Source organism: Idiotropiscis lumnitzeri, chromosome 11 (genome assembly GCF_059441095.1).
Source record: "Idiotropiscis lumnitzeri isolate Australia: NSW breed Sydney's pygmy pipehorse chromosome 11, RoL_Ilum_1.0, whole genome shotgun sequence".
In the NCBI taxonomy this organism is placed as follows: domain Eukaryota; kingdom Metazoa; phylum Chordata; class Actinopteri; order Syngnathiformes; family Syngnathidae; genus Idiotropiscis; species Idiotropiscis lumnitzeri.
The window spans coordinates 3,714,631-3,732,272 of record NC_142401.1 but is presented as its reverse complement, the minus strand read 5'-3'; the positions used below and the strand labels follow the sequence as shown (position 1 = coordinate 3,732,272).

The 17,642-nt window shown below is 42.2% G+C and overlaps 1 protein-coding gene across 7 annotated transcripts in view; it reads left to right on the top strand.

Moving 5' to 3' along the window:
- The window catches only part of LOC148326806 (cadherin-4-like), a 212,100-nt gene that overhangs the window by 182,754 nt on the left and 11,704 nt on the right, over positions 1 to 17,642 (top strand). For all 7 annotated transcript variants that reach the window (XM_088309162.1, XM_088309164.1, XM_088309161.1 and 4 more), the window contains 3 exons: positions 1,936 to 2,080; positions 9,536 to 9,708; positions 15,946 to 16,083. In XM_088309162.1, the coding sequence (XP_088165288.1) occupies positions 1,936 to 2,080; positions 9,536 to 9,708; positions 15,946 to 16,083 (456 nt within the window). The remainder of the gene's footprint in view (positions 1 to 1,935; positions 2,081 to 9,535; positions 9,709 to 15,945; positions 16,084 to 17,642) is intronic.

Below are 17,642 nucleotides of genomic sequence, written 5' to 3'. Positions count from 1 at the left end.
TTACTTTTACTTTTTTCCACTTAAAGGAACTCTTCATTGACGTTAACGTTGGCAATTATAAAATAGGTTTGCAGGTAAAAATGACAACAGGACGAAAATCGCCACATTCCTCATTAAAATTAAGAGTCACTTATTTCCTAATTTTCCACAAAAAAAGATGAAAAAAAATAGTTAAACTGAGCTTGTAAGTGAAAATGGGCCATCTTGGCTTGCTTGCCCTATGTTTTGCTCATAACTTAAATGAGCATCAAGAACGCGTCACCTGCTGCACAGTTGACCGTTTTTGTGGACAATGTAGGCCAAGGGTGGGCAAACATTTTGGTTTGGTGGGCCACAATGGGTCCAGGAGCAGATGGATGGAGTGTTTTGGTAACCTCACCTCATCTGAGAAATAAATAAATAATAGTAATAATTTTAAATGAAAGTGAACAAAAGCATTGCAACAAAATATGTCTTTGGCACACCACACCATTTACAAAATAAAACATGAACAAGGTTTATTCATTTAATTTTTTTCAAGTTTGGCGGGCCGGATTAAAACATTTAACGGGCCGCTTGTGGCCCCCGGGCCGTAGTTTGCTCACGCCTGATGTAGGCTGTAGCAGTTGACAACACGCTTTAAATTGCATATTGCATATACTATTAATCATATTATTATTAATTATTATTATAATATTATCATCATCATATTTTAATTAAAAAAAAAAAATTATTAAACGGCAATATTATGAGCCGTGTACGTTTTTGCACAAATATTTCAGGTTAGATCATGAAATAACGGCAAAAGTGTGCGTAAATGAAGTTTGTCTCTGAATTCCTTTAAAAGGACAAATGGGCAAATACGACCGCCCCCCTACCCCCCCCCCCCCTCGTGCGCATGGTCCACTTAAACCAAAACTGGCCCGACAGAATACCAATGTCATTTCACGCGTACTTTTGCAAGCCGCACAAGCGCCTACATTCCTTCAGGCCCACAGATCACATTTACATTTTTTCTACTAGACATCGAAACACACATACTGGATCATCTGCGGGGCATATTCAAAGGAACACACACACACACACACACACAAACACACACGGCATGCATGCTGAATAACACGTCTAAATCCACAAGCAACATGGCCCAAGTCAACAAAGTCATAAATGAATGCAAAGAAAACTACCTCTTGGTTCATGATTGCACGCGCGCAATCCCGCTAAGTGAAGTCACACATCTTTCAGTGCGCCATATTCACCGCTGAGAAAACAGATTGAGCTGTTCCGTTCGTCGTCGTCGTCGTTGCTGTGGCTCAGCCAATGGGAAAATTGCATTTTGAGGCTCATTAAGTGGCTCAGGAAGGATTTTTATTTTTTTTTAAATGGCAGCGGGTCCCCCCACGGTGCTTCGAAACCTGCACCGGCGCTCGGCTGCTACGTGGACTTCGCTGGATGTTTTAGCGCGTTCTGATTGACGTGGTGACCCTTCCAGCAAGCGCTGCTTTAAATAGTCGCCTTTAAAACGAACGATTTGAGTTTGGTGTAGAGTGCAATCAGTTTATTCGTGGGCCGCGCAGTCCTGATTGGTTCTAGTGACTTCCATTCCTGTCAGATGTGGTTGACGCTGGCGGAGGGAAATGAGCGTGTGGAAGCAGGCCGGTAGATGAAGACGACTCATGTGAGGGGTGATTACCGTTGTCAGATCTGTCCAAGCAAAAAGCCACAATCTTCACCGCCGGCACGTTTATGTGAGTTCATTCCGCACATTTGCTTCAACGAGTTACTTCATTTCATGTCTGTTTTTTTTTTTCTTTTTTTTGCGGTGAAGACGGTTCACAAAAGACAGTCGCCACTTGAAATGAAGCCGTCAATTAATAAGTCAAAGTTGGAATCATTTTTCCCGCGACGATTTATTCTAACAATGGCGTCTTTGTGTGTCCGCGTGTGCCTCGACAGCTGCGAGCCCACGCGGTGGACATGAACGGCAACCAGGTGGAGAATCCGATCGATTTGTACATCTACGTGATCGACATGAACGACAACAGACCCGAGTTTAAGAATCAGGTGTACAATGGCTCCGTGGCTGAAGGATCCAAACCAGGTAAGAAAAGTTACATACGTTTCTTTTTTTTTTTGGGGGGGGGGGCATTCTAATTATAATCATGCGCTCGGAGTAGCCCAGAGTTGTCAACGTGTGCACGTTTTTGCCTCACTATTAACATCCAGCCATGATTATCCGAGCCGCCTTCTTCTTACGAGGGTCGCGAGCCTATCCCAGCTGTCTTCGGGCAGTCGGCGGGGGACACCCTGAACTGGTTGCCAGCCAATCACAGGGCACACAAATACAAACAACTGCTCTCACCATCACACCTAGAGACAATTTTCAGGGTTCCATTAACCGACCGCGCATGTTTTTGGAATGTGGGAGGAAACTGGAGCACCCGGAGAAAAGCCACGAGAACGTGAAAACTCCACACAGGAAGGTCGCAGCTGTAATCGAATCCTGTGCCTCTAAATTCTGGCTTTCCAAAATGTATATCTCGGAAAAAGTTGCCCGTCGTCCTTTAAAAGCAACTTTGGAAAAGCTTCGACTGGTGCGTCAAACCAACATTTTATTTATTTATTTATTTGCTTCATCAGATATTTCTTTAACAACGTATGTATTATTATCCAATTCTGCGGACCATGAAGAGAAGTGGTTCTTCCCGGACTTTTAGGGAACAGAGCTGTGGTCAGCGGCAAGCTAAAGACGAGAGCGGAATGTTTAAGTAGATTTCTTGTCTCGACTGGACGAACGCTTGTTCGAACAATCAGACCCTCAGGACCCATGTTTGTTTTCACAGCGTTCCGTTATTGTTCTGTTGCAAAGTTTCATCTCAAGGGGATTTGTAAACAATATAGGAAGGCATGATGTGTGTCGGGGTGTGTGTGTGTGTGTGTGTGTGTGTGTAGGGGTGGGGCGTGTGGATTTCTCCTCAGTGGAGCGTGGATCTATATACAGAGAAGCTAATTAGAGAGAGCAACCAGACATTTCTCTCTCTTTCTTTTTTTTCCCCCCCAATTTCCATTGTCATGCTCGCTGCTTAGTTGGAAATGAGAACGTCAAAAGGGCAATCGAGTCGCATTTGAATGCACTTTTGATGAGAATGTGTTTTGTCATAAAAACGAACGCAAGTTTTCGCCTATTTGCTCCTGTCTGTTCTTTTGATATAAAACAAAACGTGTTTTGTGTCGTCGCTTGTTCAATTGATTCCTTTTAATTAAAAAAAAAAAAAAATCAACGTTGAAGATCACAAGAATAAAATCAGATCAGCTGTGATTTAGTACAAGAGTAGACTCTCTCTATTACACTAATAATAGAATCCTGTTAAGGTTCACTCGAGGTCAGTGAACAAAAGCATTACAACAATATATGTGTCTTTGAAAAAAAAAAACAGTATTTACAAAATAAAACATTAACAAGGTTTATTTTATTTTATTTTTTTAATTCGGCGGGCCGGATTAAAACGTTGAACGGGCCGCATGTGGCCCCCGGGCCTTAGTTTGCCCACGCCTGACTTAAACGATAGTTGCCGTTCGACTGTAAATGTCAGTAGTGGCTTCAAACACTTGCTGACTTCAAAAACGATTCCAAAAAAAGAAGACGCCGTCTACGTCTGAGGCTTGAGAACGCTACTGCTAAACATAACGCTGAATCCAAACAGAAATGTCATTCGCTTTGTGTGCCTTTGTCTATGAAGAAAAGTCAAAAGAAAAAAAAACGCAATCACATCCTGTAGACACCTGTAGAGACGCCACTCGCTCTTTGACAGAACTCTGTTCACTTACTTTGTGCAAGGCGCCGGGAGAGCAATTTTTTTTCTCGTCTTCCAACTAAACAAAATGGCTTCCATTATATTAGAATGACTAAACGTGTTCTTTCTTTTAAAATGTGGGACTCCACTATTTTATCTATTCAAACATCGCCAAACAAGGGAACGCAGACACACGTGTCGCAGTATCACTGGTTTTGTGCGTCTGCAGACACACTTATCAAAGGTTCAGTGAAGCACCACAGCACACGTCCCAAAGTAATGTAGCATGAAAGCCAGCAAAGAGATCTACAGGGAACCATTACCGTCGCCAGATGTTGCACTGCGAGGGAAGCAAACCATCAACAAAACCATCCATTTCAGCCGGCTTTATTTGTCACCGTGTGTCACCGCAACACAGCATTCCATTTTTCACCTGACACAAATGAACTACAAATTAAAATTGTTTGTAAATATATTTTTTATGAGGTCCAAAAACATGACATAACAATCATATAGTTTGCTCTGAGCAGGACAAGAATCTCTTGAGAAAGATAAAAAGTCAAATGAAATATACAGTACATACTTAGTGAGCTAGCATGCTAGCAGAGCATGCTAGCAAAGCATGCTAGCTCACTGTCCCCGTGGACCGGCGTCAAAGTTGTCCCCACCGAACATTTTTGTTTTTGTTTTTTTGACATCACACGATGATTTTGCTCGAATCTGGGCGAGACTATACCATAACTGTGATATCGATAATGAGGGGAAAGTGTTGGTGTTATCAAAAAGGTGTCTGCCATATTCAGTGCGAAATAGGAATGTTCAGCCAAAATAAAACCTGAAAGTTTTAATTATTATTTTTTTCATTTTTACATTTTTAAAAAGAATATTCAGATGTTGGCATTTCCAGATAATATATGGCCTCCAAAATATTCCACACACGCTGTAATCTTCTCTGATGCAGTCGGAGTTGTTGCATATTACAAATCAAGAACTGATGGAAATGGACAAACAATTCCAACGATGGATTCAAAGCCTGCAATTTTTTCTCCCCAAAATATGACCTTGTGAGATACAAAATATGCAATCATGTAAATCCATCAAGGTGATCGAGGTGTTCTACCAATCGGCGTCCTCACGGCGTCAGGATGTCGAGGCAGAACCTACCGTTTGGCTTTAGTTTCACAGTTCACCTTCCCTCTCTCTCGTATCTTTTTATATAGCTTTCTAATCCAGTGTGAAGTAGGTTTTTTAAATTCTTGTTCCCAAGCCCAATTCACACACGATCGTCTGAGACCCACAGACACGAGCACTGTGCAGTAAAAAGGATCAAAAATCCCCTCATCTGACCTTTGCATCGAGGTCGCAACGGTTGCGAGTGACCTTATTTCATAGTGGTTGCTTTCCCAAAGTTACTTTCCGTTTGTCCTCAGAGAGCCGTCGGGTCCATTAGAGGCGTTGTGTCGCTTCATTGTTTCCCGCAAGATTCACTGTTTCAGCCTTTTCTCCTAATTTCCTTTCCTCTTCCACCCTAATCTTCCCCTGCGCTGATAAGAGTTATTCTCCTCTCATACCATCCTTCGCTGCTCACTTTGTAGGTTCCAACTCGGGCTGAACGATTTATCGTTTGGGGACGGAACTCGCGATCTCAGACATTGCAATTTCCAGATTGTCATAGCTGCGTTTTTTTTGTTTTTTTTTTGTTTTTTTTTAAGGGCTCTTGTGCCTAACACTCACGAAGCAGGTCGCCGTACTGATTTAAAAAAAAAAGAAAAAGAAGTGCCACACTGTCATTTATTATGATGCTGCTTGAATGCTAGACACCAAGCTAATCTGCGCCGCATCAGTACGGGACTGTATTTGCCGTCCGTGTACAGCGGCAACAACGAGCTGCGAGATGCGGATCATCTCCTCCGTGGTGACAAATAATTTCCCCCGCTAACAAGTAGCGTTTTAACCGAGGAGTCGCTAAGCGTGCTAATCGATAAAATGAAATACCGAGTCGGGGAAACCCAAAGTGCTTCGGTGTCCAGTCGACTTTTAACAGAAGTCTGACTCGAACCGCGTTAGGGCGAAGAGAAATGTTTTATTTCAATCGATACGTATCGAGACATAAAATAAGACGACGGCCACATTAGCAATTTAGCAGACACTCTCAGATCGGAACATGTAAATGGCTGACGTCATCATGACGAAGAGGTTCGATGTCAAACGTATATTAAATAGTCATAATCTCATCAATAATGTTTGCACTATTTTGCACCACGGAGTTTTGAGATCTACACAATAATAGGTCTTAAAATTATATATTTGAATCCATTTAGCGTTGCTAAGGGACAATGATTTTATTGACATATAATCTGATATTTATGTACCAAGAACATGTGAATTAGTTCGTAACGCAAAAAAATTTGGGGTTTAAAAATGCTTTTTTCATGTACACAGTTATATATATAAATACAAAATTATCCTTTAAGATAAATAGTTTTCTCACAAAACCTTTTTCGTGTCCTTGCATTATTGCAGTATTAGCTTTTATTGTTTTTAATGGTTTGACGGCATTTTTTTTTATCATGTTTGTTGTGAAGAAAATCGCAAATCGAAATCTGTCAGAAAAATTTGCATTTCAATTTTTCTCCTAAAATTGTTCAGCCCCAGTTTCCACTGTACTTTTTGAAATGTGCTTCTTCACTTTCTTTTTTCCCCTTGGCAACGACGTAGCGATTCCATTGTGATTGTTGATCTCCATCTTTCTTCCTCTTATTTTCCAATTTTCCTCCGATTGCGAGACGCAAGTGGATTGCGGCTGAAGATGTTGACGCCGCTCATATCGCTCAAGGATTATATCGGGTCACATGGGCAAAATGACCAATAATATTTGCATTTGCCACCAGAAAATGGTTCCGCTCCAGTGATTTGGAAGAAAAAAGCAATTAGGATTTGGTATTAGTCTTCAAATTAAAGAGGAATTAAACAGGCTCAGAGATGAACCCTTTTGGGCACGGCGGTCATCTTTGTATATGAGATGGCGCTATCATATCCTTCTTATTATAATTAAAGGTAGTTGGGCCAAAATATGAAGAGGCTGATCTTGTTTTAAAGAACTAGGACTTTTTTTGTTCCACTTTTGACATTCTTTCAACCACCAACTTTTCTTTTATAAAAAAGGGGAAAAAAATGGTTGTCAACTAAATGAGGTTTGAAATGGAATTCTTGGCCACAATTATGCTGTCACCGGAATGATTGTGCCATCCAGAGCAAATCACGGGGACACCTGTAATCTGCTCACTGTTTTTTTTATTTTTTTTTACTTTGACAATTTCGATAAATATATTATGTAAAAATATGTATTGAAAATGCATTCATATTTACATGCCAATAGAAATTTTATTATTAAAGCTCTGAGGTCAAACAAAGTCCCTTCCAGCGCACTGGTAGGCCAAGATTTTGTTGGGATTCGAAAAGAGAATTCCCTTTGGAAATAATGAAAATTTAAAAATTATATAATTATATAATTGTTTGATAGTTTTAGTATCAAAGCGACCCTTGCATGATTACATCAAATGCGATATTGCCGTCTTTATAAAGGTCACCAGCTGTAAAAAAAAACAAAAACAAAAAATCGTATTTCTCAAAGCTGATTGGCTGCCGCAGCACGACGCACGAACAAAGTTGAAATTCCTACCTATAATTTTCGGCATTCGCTCCGAGTCCCGTCGCTCCACACGCAACATTTGCACCGCCTCGCTCGCAACCGCGCCCGCCAACTCCATTGACTTCAATTCAATCACACCGATAGAAATGCTCGCAACGGATTTGGTGTGAACCGAGCATAAGAGGAAAAATTCTGCTTTCTCGCTTGACATCACACTCAACACGCTCAAATGAATGCCTTAAACAAACCCGTGGATGTTTTGTTCTCTCCCGAGAAGCGCCATTTTTTTACATTTTCGGATCAATTTCCAATTGTCCGATCTCTGTCGCATTTCTCACGCTAATATTGAACAACTATATCGCATGTTCCGACTTTGACCTCCAGCAAGATCCCGAAGTCCCGATTTCTCCGGGTGCTTGGTCATCCGTATGTGACGGAGCTGTTACTTTCGTAGCGTGGCGATATATCCTATTGACCATCGATCCGGGTGTGACTGAATGAAAGATACGACAACGTAAAGTTGCTTGACGGTCGAAAAGTGAGATACATGACTTGAAGCCAATTTACAATATATTTAACATTTGCCAATAAAACAAGTGTCACCTTCTCCTTCTTCATTTTTTACGATTCACAGCCAGTCTTTTCCCTCGCCTACACTGTCATCTCAGTCAAGCATCTTTACTTTGCTCCTACATTCCCCTTACAGCAAGCCACTTATTTTATCTCAGCATTAGCAACAGCCTGCAAAAGGCTGTCTGATGCATAGTGACGTTTTCCCAGAACCCTGCCAGAGATCCCTCCTTGTTTCCAGCACAAAGTGTTTCTAATTGCCTGGTTGAAGCAGAGTGCCCAGCTGACAAACGTGTATTGATCAATAATTGCCCTTCGGAAGGCTGCAGGGACAAAAGGGTCTCTTGCACAAACATGTGCGACACACACACACACACACACGTGGATCCACAAATACACAAGGCCCGAAGACATTCTCATGATACTTACTAAAAAAAAAAAAAAAAAAGTCATCGGTACTCGATTGTGGACTGGACAATATGTTACTTATTTTCTAATGTGGTGTCACATTGTGAATTGTATTAAATCCTCATAGAAGCAAGTTACTAAAATGCATAAAAAAAAAAATGAGGAGAGTAACAAAACATGTTCACCTCTGTGCTGCTTAAATGGAAGTGTTTATTTGGTGGTGTCAAAATAAAATAAGGAAAAATAAATCAATAAATAAATAAAGCATTGGCGCATTAAGGGCAGCCTCAGTGGCATTGAAGACTGAAATGATGAATTAAAAAAAATGTGATGAGACTCGGTGCTGCTCATTACGAAATGGACTTTGTGGAGGTGGCAACGTTGTTCCGCCATCTAGGCCAGTGGTCCCTAACCACCCGTCCGCGGGCACTTTGGACCAGGTCGTGTTGGGCCGCACTGATGAAAGAAAGACAAAAAAACTTGTGGTACTTTCGGCATATTTATTATTGGCGGCTGGAAAATATTTTATTTTTTTAAATTTGCTTCTGAGGGTGGCGTGTGAGAACCTGGGGAACATGCTTTTTTTTTACCCGCTGTACGACAATAAAGTGTAATTGCACATCCACTCCACTAGTTGGCAGTGGCGCTCTCCTTGCTCATCGTGCGCAGCGACGATAAACTCGACTTCGTAGGTTTGTTTTGCAACGAAAATTATATTATTTGTAGTTGCGGCGGAGAGTGGGATGTGGGGGGGTGCGAAATGTTTTCTTCTTGCTGGGAGGGGCGTAACAGAAAATAATTGAGAAGCATGGTTTACGCTAATATTAAGTCTACAAGCTAGCAAAATGAGTAAAAAACGCACCACGTACGAATCCCGCCCTGCGAAACATGCAGTGAGCACTTTCCAAAGTGGAACTGACTTGTTGCAGTGCTCGTCAAAAAATTTGCTCCCCTTTGATATTTTTGCCCAAACCCGTTCCTGACTGCGGAGGAACGACTTCATTCTCATTTTTCTTTGTACTTCAATGAATGCCAGCTGCTTGCGTTTATACTTGCGCTTTTTACTTTCTTGATGTTCTCAGTGCTTATTTTGGGTTGTTGAAGACGTCATGGTCCTTTTCTTTTCCGGCAGGCTCATCTGTGATGCAAGTGACAGCCAGCGACTCGGATGACTCCACCACAGCTAACGGCATGGTTCGCTACCGCATTCTCTCGCAGACGCCCCACAGCCCCATCCCCAACATGTTCACCATCAACAGCGAGACGGGCGACATCGTTACAGTTGCTGCTGGCCTGGACAGAGAGGTGTGTGTGTGTGTGTGTGTGTGTGTGTGTGTGTGTGTGTGTGTGTGTGTGTGTGTGTGTGTGTGACACAGTCAAATTATTTTCCAATGCTAACGTGACCAAGCTTGTACCGTCATTTACTCGAAATGAAAATCCATTTTCTCCCCTTAAAATAAACGGAAAGGATGCAACCTGACCCGGATCACAGAGTCGCATCTTCCACCATTCATGAAATCACGAAGCCGGCGGATATGACGTCATCGAGCTCTCTTGCTGTGAAATGTGCTCGCTCGTCGCGCTTCTTATTCAGATTCATCCAGTTTCTCAGTGAATTAAACAATAAAAACAGAGCGAGCAATATTTACCTTCAGCTTGTCATCACCATCTTTAGATTATGAAGACGACTCAGTTGAGCCGGTGAAAAAATATCGGAAATATTTTTGGGAGTTTTTTTTCATTTCGTTTCTAGCAAAGTACTCATTGGAATCTTATAATTTGTGCTTGTATTACTTCTTAAAAAACATTTTTTGGGGGGTAATTATTTTCCGTGTCCTTTTCACTAATACAGTGCTTCTCAAATAGTGGCGCGACCTCCCTGGGGGGGTGTGGTGCGATGCTGAGGGGGACACGTGTGACCCTGGGGAACATCCTTTTTTTTTTTTTTGCCGTACTACAATAAAGTGTAATTGCACCTCCAGTCCACTAGTTGGCAGTGGCGCTCTCGTTGCCAATTGTGTGCAGTGAGTATTAACTCTACGGTGTAGGTTTGTTTTGCAACGAAAAGGCGATTATTTATAGTTGCGGTGGAAAGTGTGGGGGGGGGGCACGAATTGTTTTCTTCTTGCTTGGGTGGGCGTAACAGAAAATAATAATAATAATAATAATAAAATAAATGTACTCGACTGATGAGGTCTTTAGAATTCCACCATCCTTGTGAATTTTTTTTTTTCCTCATCTACTGCTGGTGTATTTTTCTCATTGCCGCGGCTATCCTTAAACCCGCACACCAAAACCAAAGTCGTCCCACTTCCACCTCACTCTCATACTAATGAGGGAGGTCACTCAGGGTTCATCCGTGTTCTTGCGATGCAGGCGGTTGAAGCTAGCCGCGCTGAGCGGCGTTTTTCTCGCCGCAAGGAGCTCAAAAGAAAATCTGGATGGCAAATCCATGGAAAGGTTTTAAATTTGGAGGCCGTGGTAATGACTGTAATTTCATCTCGTAACTTCCTTGGTTGATTTTTACAGCAGACATAAAAGCACTATTGATTGTATCTCATAATGTTTATATTCTGAGAAGTCCCGCTGGTCCCGCTCAGCTTTAAACTCAGTGAGCCAACACTTTGGAAAATGGAAGTTGGATTGAACAGTAGCAACTGAGAAAAGTTGCAATTTAAAAAAAAAAAAAAAAACGTAATGAACAAAATGTCTCATCTTAATGTTTGTTCCTTGTCCACAGATGATTATGCATGTGATTTTTATTTTTATTTTTTTTTTTGGGCCACTTTCGAGTGAACATGGGCCAGCTTTGTGTTCCTGCTCTCATTTTGGCCCAATCGCAGCAGCTGATGCGCGGCAGAGGAAAACATACGCAACCAAAGCGGGTCTTAGGCCGCCTGCGATACGATCGTCTCGCCGAAGGTGTGACACAACTGGGAGTTGGCCCACCTGCTGTGAAGCTCATTAAAACAAACACACTCCGTCACACGGATACGTTTGCGCGCGCGTTTTCACGCTTTATCGACACCGAGCATCCAACGTGATTAGCTCGACGCCGTGTGTCTCGCTGAATGTATTCAGTGGAAAAAATAAAAAAGCAGCCATTTTGCCTACTTTTGTGTCAACAATGAAAATGGGAGAAACACCTTTACATCCTCTGCATTGCATCCCCTCCAAGTTCAGCTAATCCGCATCCACCCCGGTGGTGTTTAATTAGAATATTCATGTGCTAATTAACAGGTGAAGCTGTTTGTCTTATATCGGGGGGGCGAGGAGGGGTTGGGGGGTTACATGAGGTTTAGCCTAGTTATCGCTTCCCCTGACATTACTGAACGCCAATTATTGTTCTAAGCATTGCGCGGCAATAACCTCCCTCAGCCTCTCCGCTGTGAACCCGCACGCTTCGGCGTGCTCCATTCGACAGGCTTCACAAGAAGTCTTCCACTTGCTTTGTGTTAATCACGCCGACGTAAGATGTGGCTCGGTGCTTTTAAGAGATGATGAGTTGGCGTCTGATGTCTCGTTCTTGGGAGTGAATTTTGTGAAGGAATACGAATACATGAATTGAAGGTTAAATGTCAAGGTGACATTAGCTCAGTGCGTGCTCAGAACTGTGCAGGGTGAGCCAAAAAATGTACTTTTGTGTCATAGTGTGCTGGAGAGGTTGAGGAATGTTGCAATTTTCACGGAGGACATTTTGAGCAGTGAAAAGAGTAAATGACTCCATCCATCCATCATCTGATCACAATCACACTGGGAGGGACAATTTAGAGCAGGTGTGGGCAATCTACGGCCCGGGGGCTACATGCGGCCCTTTAAACGTTTTAATCCGGCCCGCCAAACTTGAGAAAAATTAAATGAATAAACCTTGTTAATGTCTTTATTTTCAAAATACTGTGGTATTTCAAAAACAGATATTTTGTTCACTTTTTTTTTTTCTCTCCGATGAGGTGAGGTTACCAAAACAATCCATCCATCTCCTATTGGTCCGGCCCCTCTGTCAAATTTCAGAAGCCATCGTGGCCCACCAATCCAAAAAGTTTGCCCAACCCTGCAGGAACCTATCATGCATATTTTTGGAACGTGGGAGGAAATGGAAGCACCCAGAGAAAATCATCCCTGAATTTAAGACATTTAAAAGCAGAAAAATCACAAGAAACAGAAGAATATAAGCCATTAAAAAAAAAAAAATAACGAAATGACGAAAACAACATACAGCGTAAGGACCTCATTTTAGTGCAAATTTAAAGGAATTTAATTTTTTGCACATTATTTTCCCGTTGGAAACTACTAATTATAATAGCTTAATAAATATCTTTTAAAGGCGGCTAAAATCCTCCGTATGCTCAAGGCACATCTTGGTTCCACAGCTGGCACGATGCGCCCTCTTTTGTCAGCGGCGGCTGCCGGCCTGGCAACGAGAACGGCCCGTCTTTCATTACCCCCCGAATGTCTCAATCCCCCGAAGCCCGGCGCCTCCAACGGTCTGGTTGTGGCATGATGTGATGTGGCTCGTTGCCAGGCCGTCCGCACCGCCGATGCCAACTCCAATGCAGGACTCCTCGGCCTGCGCCGTCTGCAGGGGATGCGTTCCCACAATCTGGCTCTATTAGTGTCTTTGGATTCCACCTGGAGGATGATTCTGTGCTGTCTGCATCCTTAAAATGGGCCGGGGGCTGCATTGTCTATGAGAGTCAGAGTTCTGTTAACTGGCGGCAGAGCATTCGGGAGCAAGCCAGCAAATCCACTGGAGAATTGTGAGCAGGTTGCTGAATGAGGAGTAATGATGCATGGAGGTGGTTGAGGGCGTTTTGGAGCCAACACTGAATCAAGAGAGCTGGAAAATATGTTCTCCTTATAGTGTGAACTTTCTATTGAACCTTTTCTTGAGAAACTTTCCTTTTTTCGCCGAGAAGTACACTTTATGCTCTTGTTCCATTTTTCACACTCCCCCTTATGGATTTTATTTTTAGTCCCACTGCTAAGGTTTCATCTCACACAACATAACTTTTGCTAATTGTGAATATAAAAAGTCGACTCGTATCATGTTTTTTTGTTAGTGTTCACCGATGTTGGACGAGAAAAGGTCGCAGTAGTGCATCCATCCCGGAGGTGTTTGATGGGGTTGAGGTCAGGGTTCTCCATTTTTTTTTCTTCCAAGTCTGATCTATTATTTTAATTGTTACCACGCATTCAATACTGGAACCTGTTTTGAAAATGTACATTTGCTGTCAAAATGTAACAATTAAAAGTAGTCCCCTATATAAATATTCAGTAAATAAAACAGGGAAAAAAATACTCAAATACAGTAACAAAATGACTTCCTACTATTATTCCCCAGCATTAAAATTGTGTAATATTATTTTTCATTCTCTGTAGATTAAGGCTGCACTCAGATTTGCAGGATGAACATAAATAAAATTATGAAAATAATTTCCACTGAATTAAAATGCTTTAGTGAGACGACATTTTTGGGGTGACCCAAAATAAAGGCTAGATTTAAGTCCATGAAGCAGGCTGCCGTTATATTTTAGTTTTTTGTGTGTTTACACATTCACCTGTTTACCAAAAGAATATTTTCGCTATTCTCAAGAATAAACAATAATCATCACCAACCGTAGTTTCCCCACAAAAAGGACATTTTGGACCCAAGAAATCCACAATAGCAACAAACAAAGGTTTTTCTTTAATTAAAAAAAATAAATAAATAAACCAACCAAAGCGATTTTCAAGTCTCCTTTCCGTTCTGCTAAAAAGCTCAATTGTGATAAGACTTTTTTTTTCCAAAGTCAAATTTCAGTGGCCTTAAAACACACTTTGCATGTGCAGAAAATGTTTTGGGATTTGGGGAGAAAGAAAGCCGTGCTGGACTCTAATTGAACTGCTCAGCATTTCTACAGGACTCATTAGAGAGCCACTTACTAGCTTGTTTGGCCACTTTTGGACTACAAAGTGCACTTGGCTGTGTTCGTGCGCGTGCACGTGCCTTTCCCACCTGTTCCATCACTGGACCATTAGTCGATCTGCATGTGTGCACTACAAGGGCCATAAACACCCAACTCGCCTCTGATGAGAGATAAAAAAAAAAAAAAAGCCCTGCAGGTGCGAGGATGCGTCCTTCTCGTCCCCAATTATATGAGAGCGCCCCCTGCTGGCGGTCTTCATAGAAGCAATATATTCGCTTTCCGGTGTAATCCATGTATCGATATATATGACTGGATCTTAATGAGACTGCCAAGCGAGTCATTTGGACTGAAGTGCTTTATGAAGGTGATATCTTATTGATATTTCATTTCAACTCTGATAGAGGTCAGGTTGGAACTAATCATTAATACCATTGTTGGGTGTGGAGTAATGAGAGTCTGTGCACTCGGAATAACGCCTAATGACCTCAGCTGGGGGTTTGAAATGTCTTGTTGGTGCCGATGGATCCACAAAACGAGGGATCTTTTATTACACAAAAAAAAAAAAAAAAGCAGTTGCGACAGAGAATGTGAGATGATTCTCAAAATGTGACTCACGGAGAATAATATTGGGAAGCCCCCACGACCTGACCGTGGCGTCACAAACCCCTTGCCTAATCTTTGCGAAATGCTGCTTTTATTATTCTTCCCTCAGACCGTCCTTGACATTAGTAGAGCTTCCAGAGAAGCTTCGAAACACACACGCAAACGCACACGCACACGCACAAGGATGAATACGGCAAAACTAGCCTGTCAAAAGCAGATTATCAGGATGATACACGGCGTTGTGCATGCTCAACAAAGCGGTTAGCTCTGCTGACACTGACCTGTCCTTGACGTCCATTCTGGCCGACTCCATCCCTGCACCTTGACTCAGTGGAGGAGCGTGTGGACTGACAAAGTGACCACTTAGGAGCTGAAATACACACCACTTTGCTAGATTTGGAATTAGTCTACTAATTGCGTATTACACAGTTCATATTTATGCAACGAACAAGCAGGCATGTCAAAGTATACAGCAGAATTAAAAAAAAAAAAAAATCGTGCTAAATGCCTTCGTAGCATTTCACACGAAGCGCATTTGTGAGTAAATTGAGACAAGATGATGATTATTTCGGCACTCAACCTTGTTGTGACATTTTGGTTTGGTGGTGTGTTGTGTGAAAATTGCTTATTGGCTCAATAAAAGGCTGCGCTCGACATTACAGTGACACTAACGATTGGAACATACGAGATTGCCTTTTCTTTAGTTCGGTTCGCTTTCAGCACCATGGACAGTTACCAGACTGACTCTTGGTGTCATATGACCCACGTGACCCCTTCTTTCTTAACAATGAGGACAAACTCCACTTTTGCCTCATCGGAATGAGAAACATAAAATTGACCTTCAATTCTAATCTCTTAAATCATGTTTTAAACTATTCCAAATATATTTGTTTGACTTGTCAGAACATCATAGTTGATATCGACAATGTTAAGTTTGCATGGAGTCAAACTTTTTCTGAAGAAAAAGGCAACTATATTTATCCCCGTACATGTTTGTTGACATTTCGTTCTTTCTCTTCACGTCTTTCTCCAGAAAGTCTCCCAGTACACGATTATCGTCCAGGCCACTGACATGGAAGGCAACTTAAACTTTGGCTTGTCCAACACCGCCACGGCCCTGATCTCCATCACCGACATCAACGACAATCCTCCAGAACTGACAGTCAGGACGGTGAGTCCGAAACTCAGAAACATCGCGACTTGGGCATCGCATCATCGAAATTTCAACTTCCTCTTTGCGTTTGGTGTTCCGTACATAAAGCCTTCATGCAAAATTTATCATCATTCATCATGCAAGAAATAAGACTTTTTTTTTTTTTATCTTGTCTAACGAGGTCAACATTGCTAATCCTGTTGTAGAACCATGGACAGTGACAATAGCATTGAAAGCTAACGAAATTCTGACGTCAATGTGAACATTTTAAAAAAATTTTATATCCCCCATCTCTACCATATCTATACGATATGTGGTGTGTATGTCAAAAGCGATCCAGTTCCTTTCTGCCTCAGAAGCCACAAGCAGCGTAAGCAGCGTCAGCTTCACACACTGTGATCCTCGTCCCCTCGGCGTCACCGTCGTCCCCCGCATGCCAGGACAGTTCGAGCCGCTCGCGCTGATAAGAGCTCCCCAGATGTCAGCGCTGGAGCTCGCCAAACAAGACTGCCACTCCTCGCACAACTGCCCCATCCTCCATCTGTGCGCCGCTCCTCACGATAGCAGTCAACTGTAGTGTTGCGCATCGACATACTCTCCCGAGCTTTGCCGTTGACAAGTTAGGACATGTGCAGCATAAACTTGCTGGCCACTTCATTCGCCAACATAGCAATGTAATAAAAAAATAAAAATAAAAAAAGTTATTTTCCTTTTCCTTCATTTTATGATGCGTCCTGGGAGAACATTGTAGTGGTACATGGACATCAGTGGGGGGACGAGATTTAAAAAAAAAAAAAAAATGTTAAAAAGCAGTAGAGCTTTGACAGTCTGTCAGAATTATAATGTCTGTTTTAATTATTATTTCCATGTGTGTCCATCAATAACCCAAACCCACCCGAGCACCATTTGTGATTCATGTAAGCGTTAAAATACCTGAAAGAGGATGAGGACATTTGATTTGGGATCTCCGCTTCCCTCTGCTGCCTTCCACTTGGATGTGAGTTGAAATGCCGCTGGAACAGAAAGCAGCTTGATCAGCTTGTGGCAAAATGAGGAGGTTACAAGCTACTTCCTGGATCTTTCCTTTATCACACCACTGTGAAGCCACAACAACCATCGACTGGAAATGGCTCCATTCGTTTATTCCCGTGAGCCTTTCCGCTCGGCAATCACAGTAAAGATGTGTAGCAACATTTATTGTGTCTTCAATGTGATGCCGAAATTGGAGCCTTTTAATGTACAACACAGTAGCTTGTGTTCTAAATGCATTTCGCGGCATTTGAATGAAGGTTTTACTCATTTACTTTGCTTCAGTTGGACTTTCGATTCCATTTGCAAAGTGGACTCGGGTCCCTTGTAGCCATTAACCGCAATTGTGTTTCCCCCACACTCGTTCCCTTAACGACACGTTGGTGTTGAGGGAAAGATGGAGGGGGGGAGGGCAGAGAGAGAGAGAGATATGGAGAAATAGAGAAATGGAGGCCAGTGAAGGATGCTGCATTTTTAATTTTCGTCCCCTGCGCTTATTTTACCGCAGGCGGATGGCGAATGAGGAAGCAGCGATGGCAGCGAAGAAG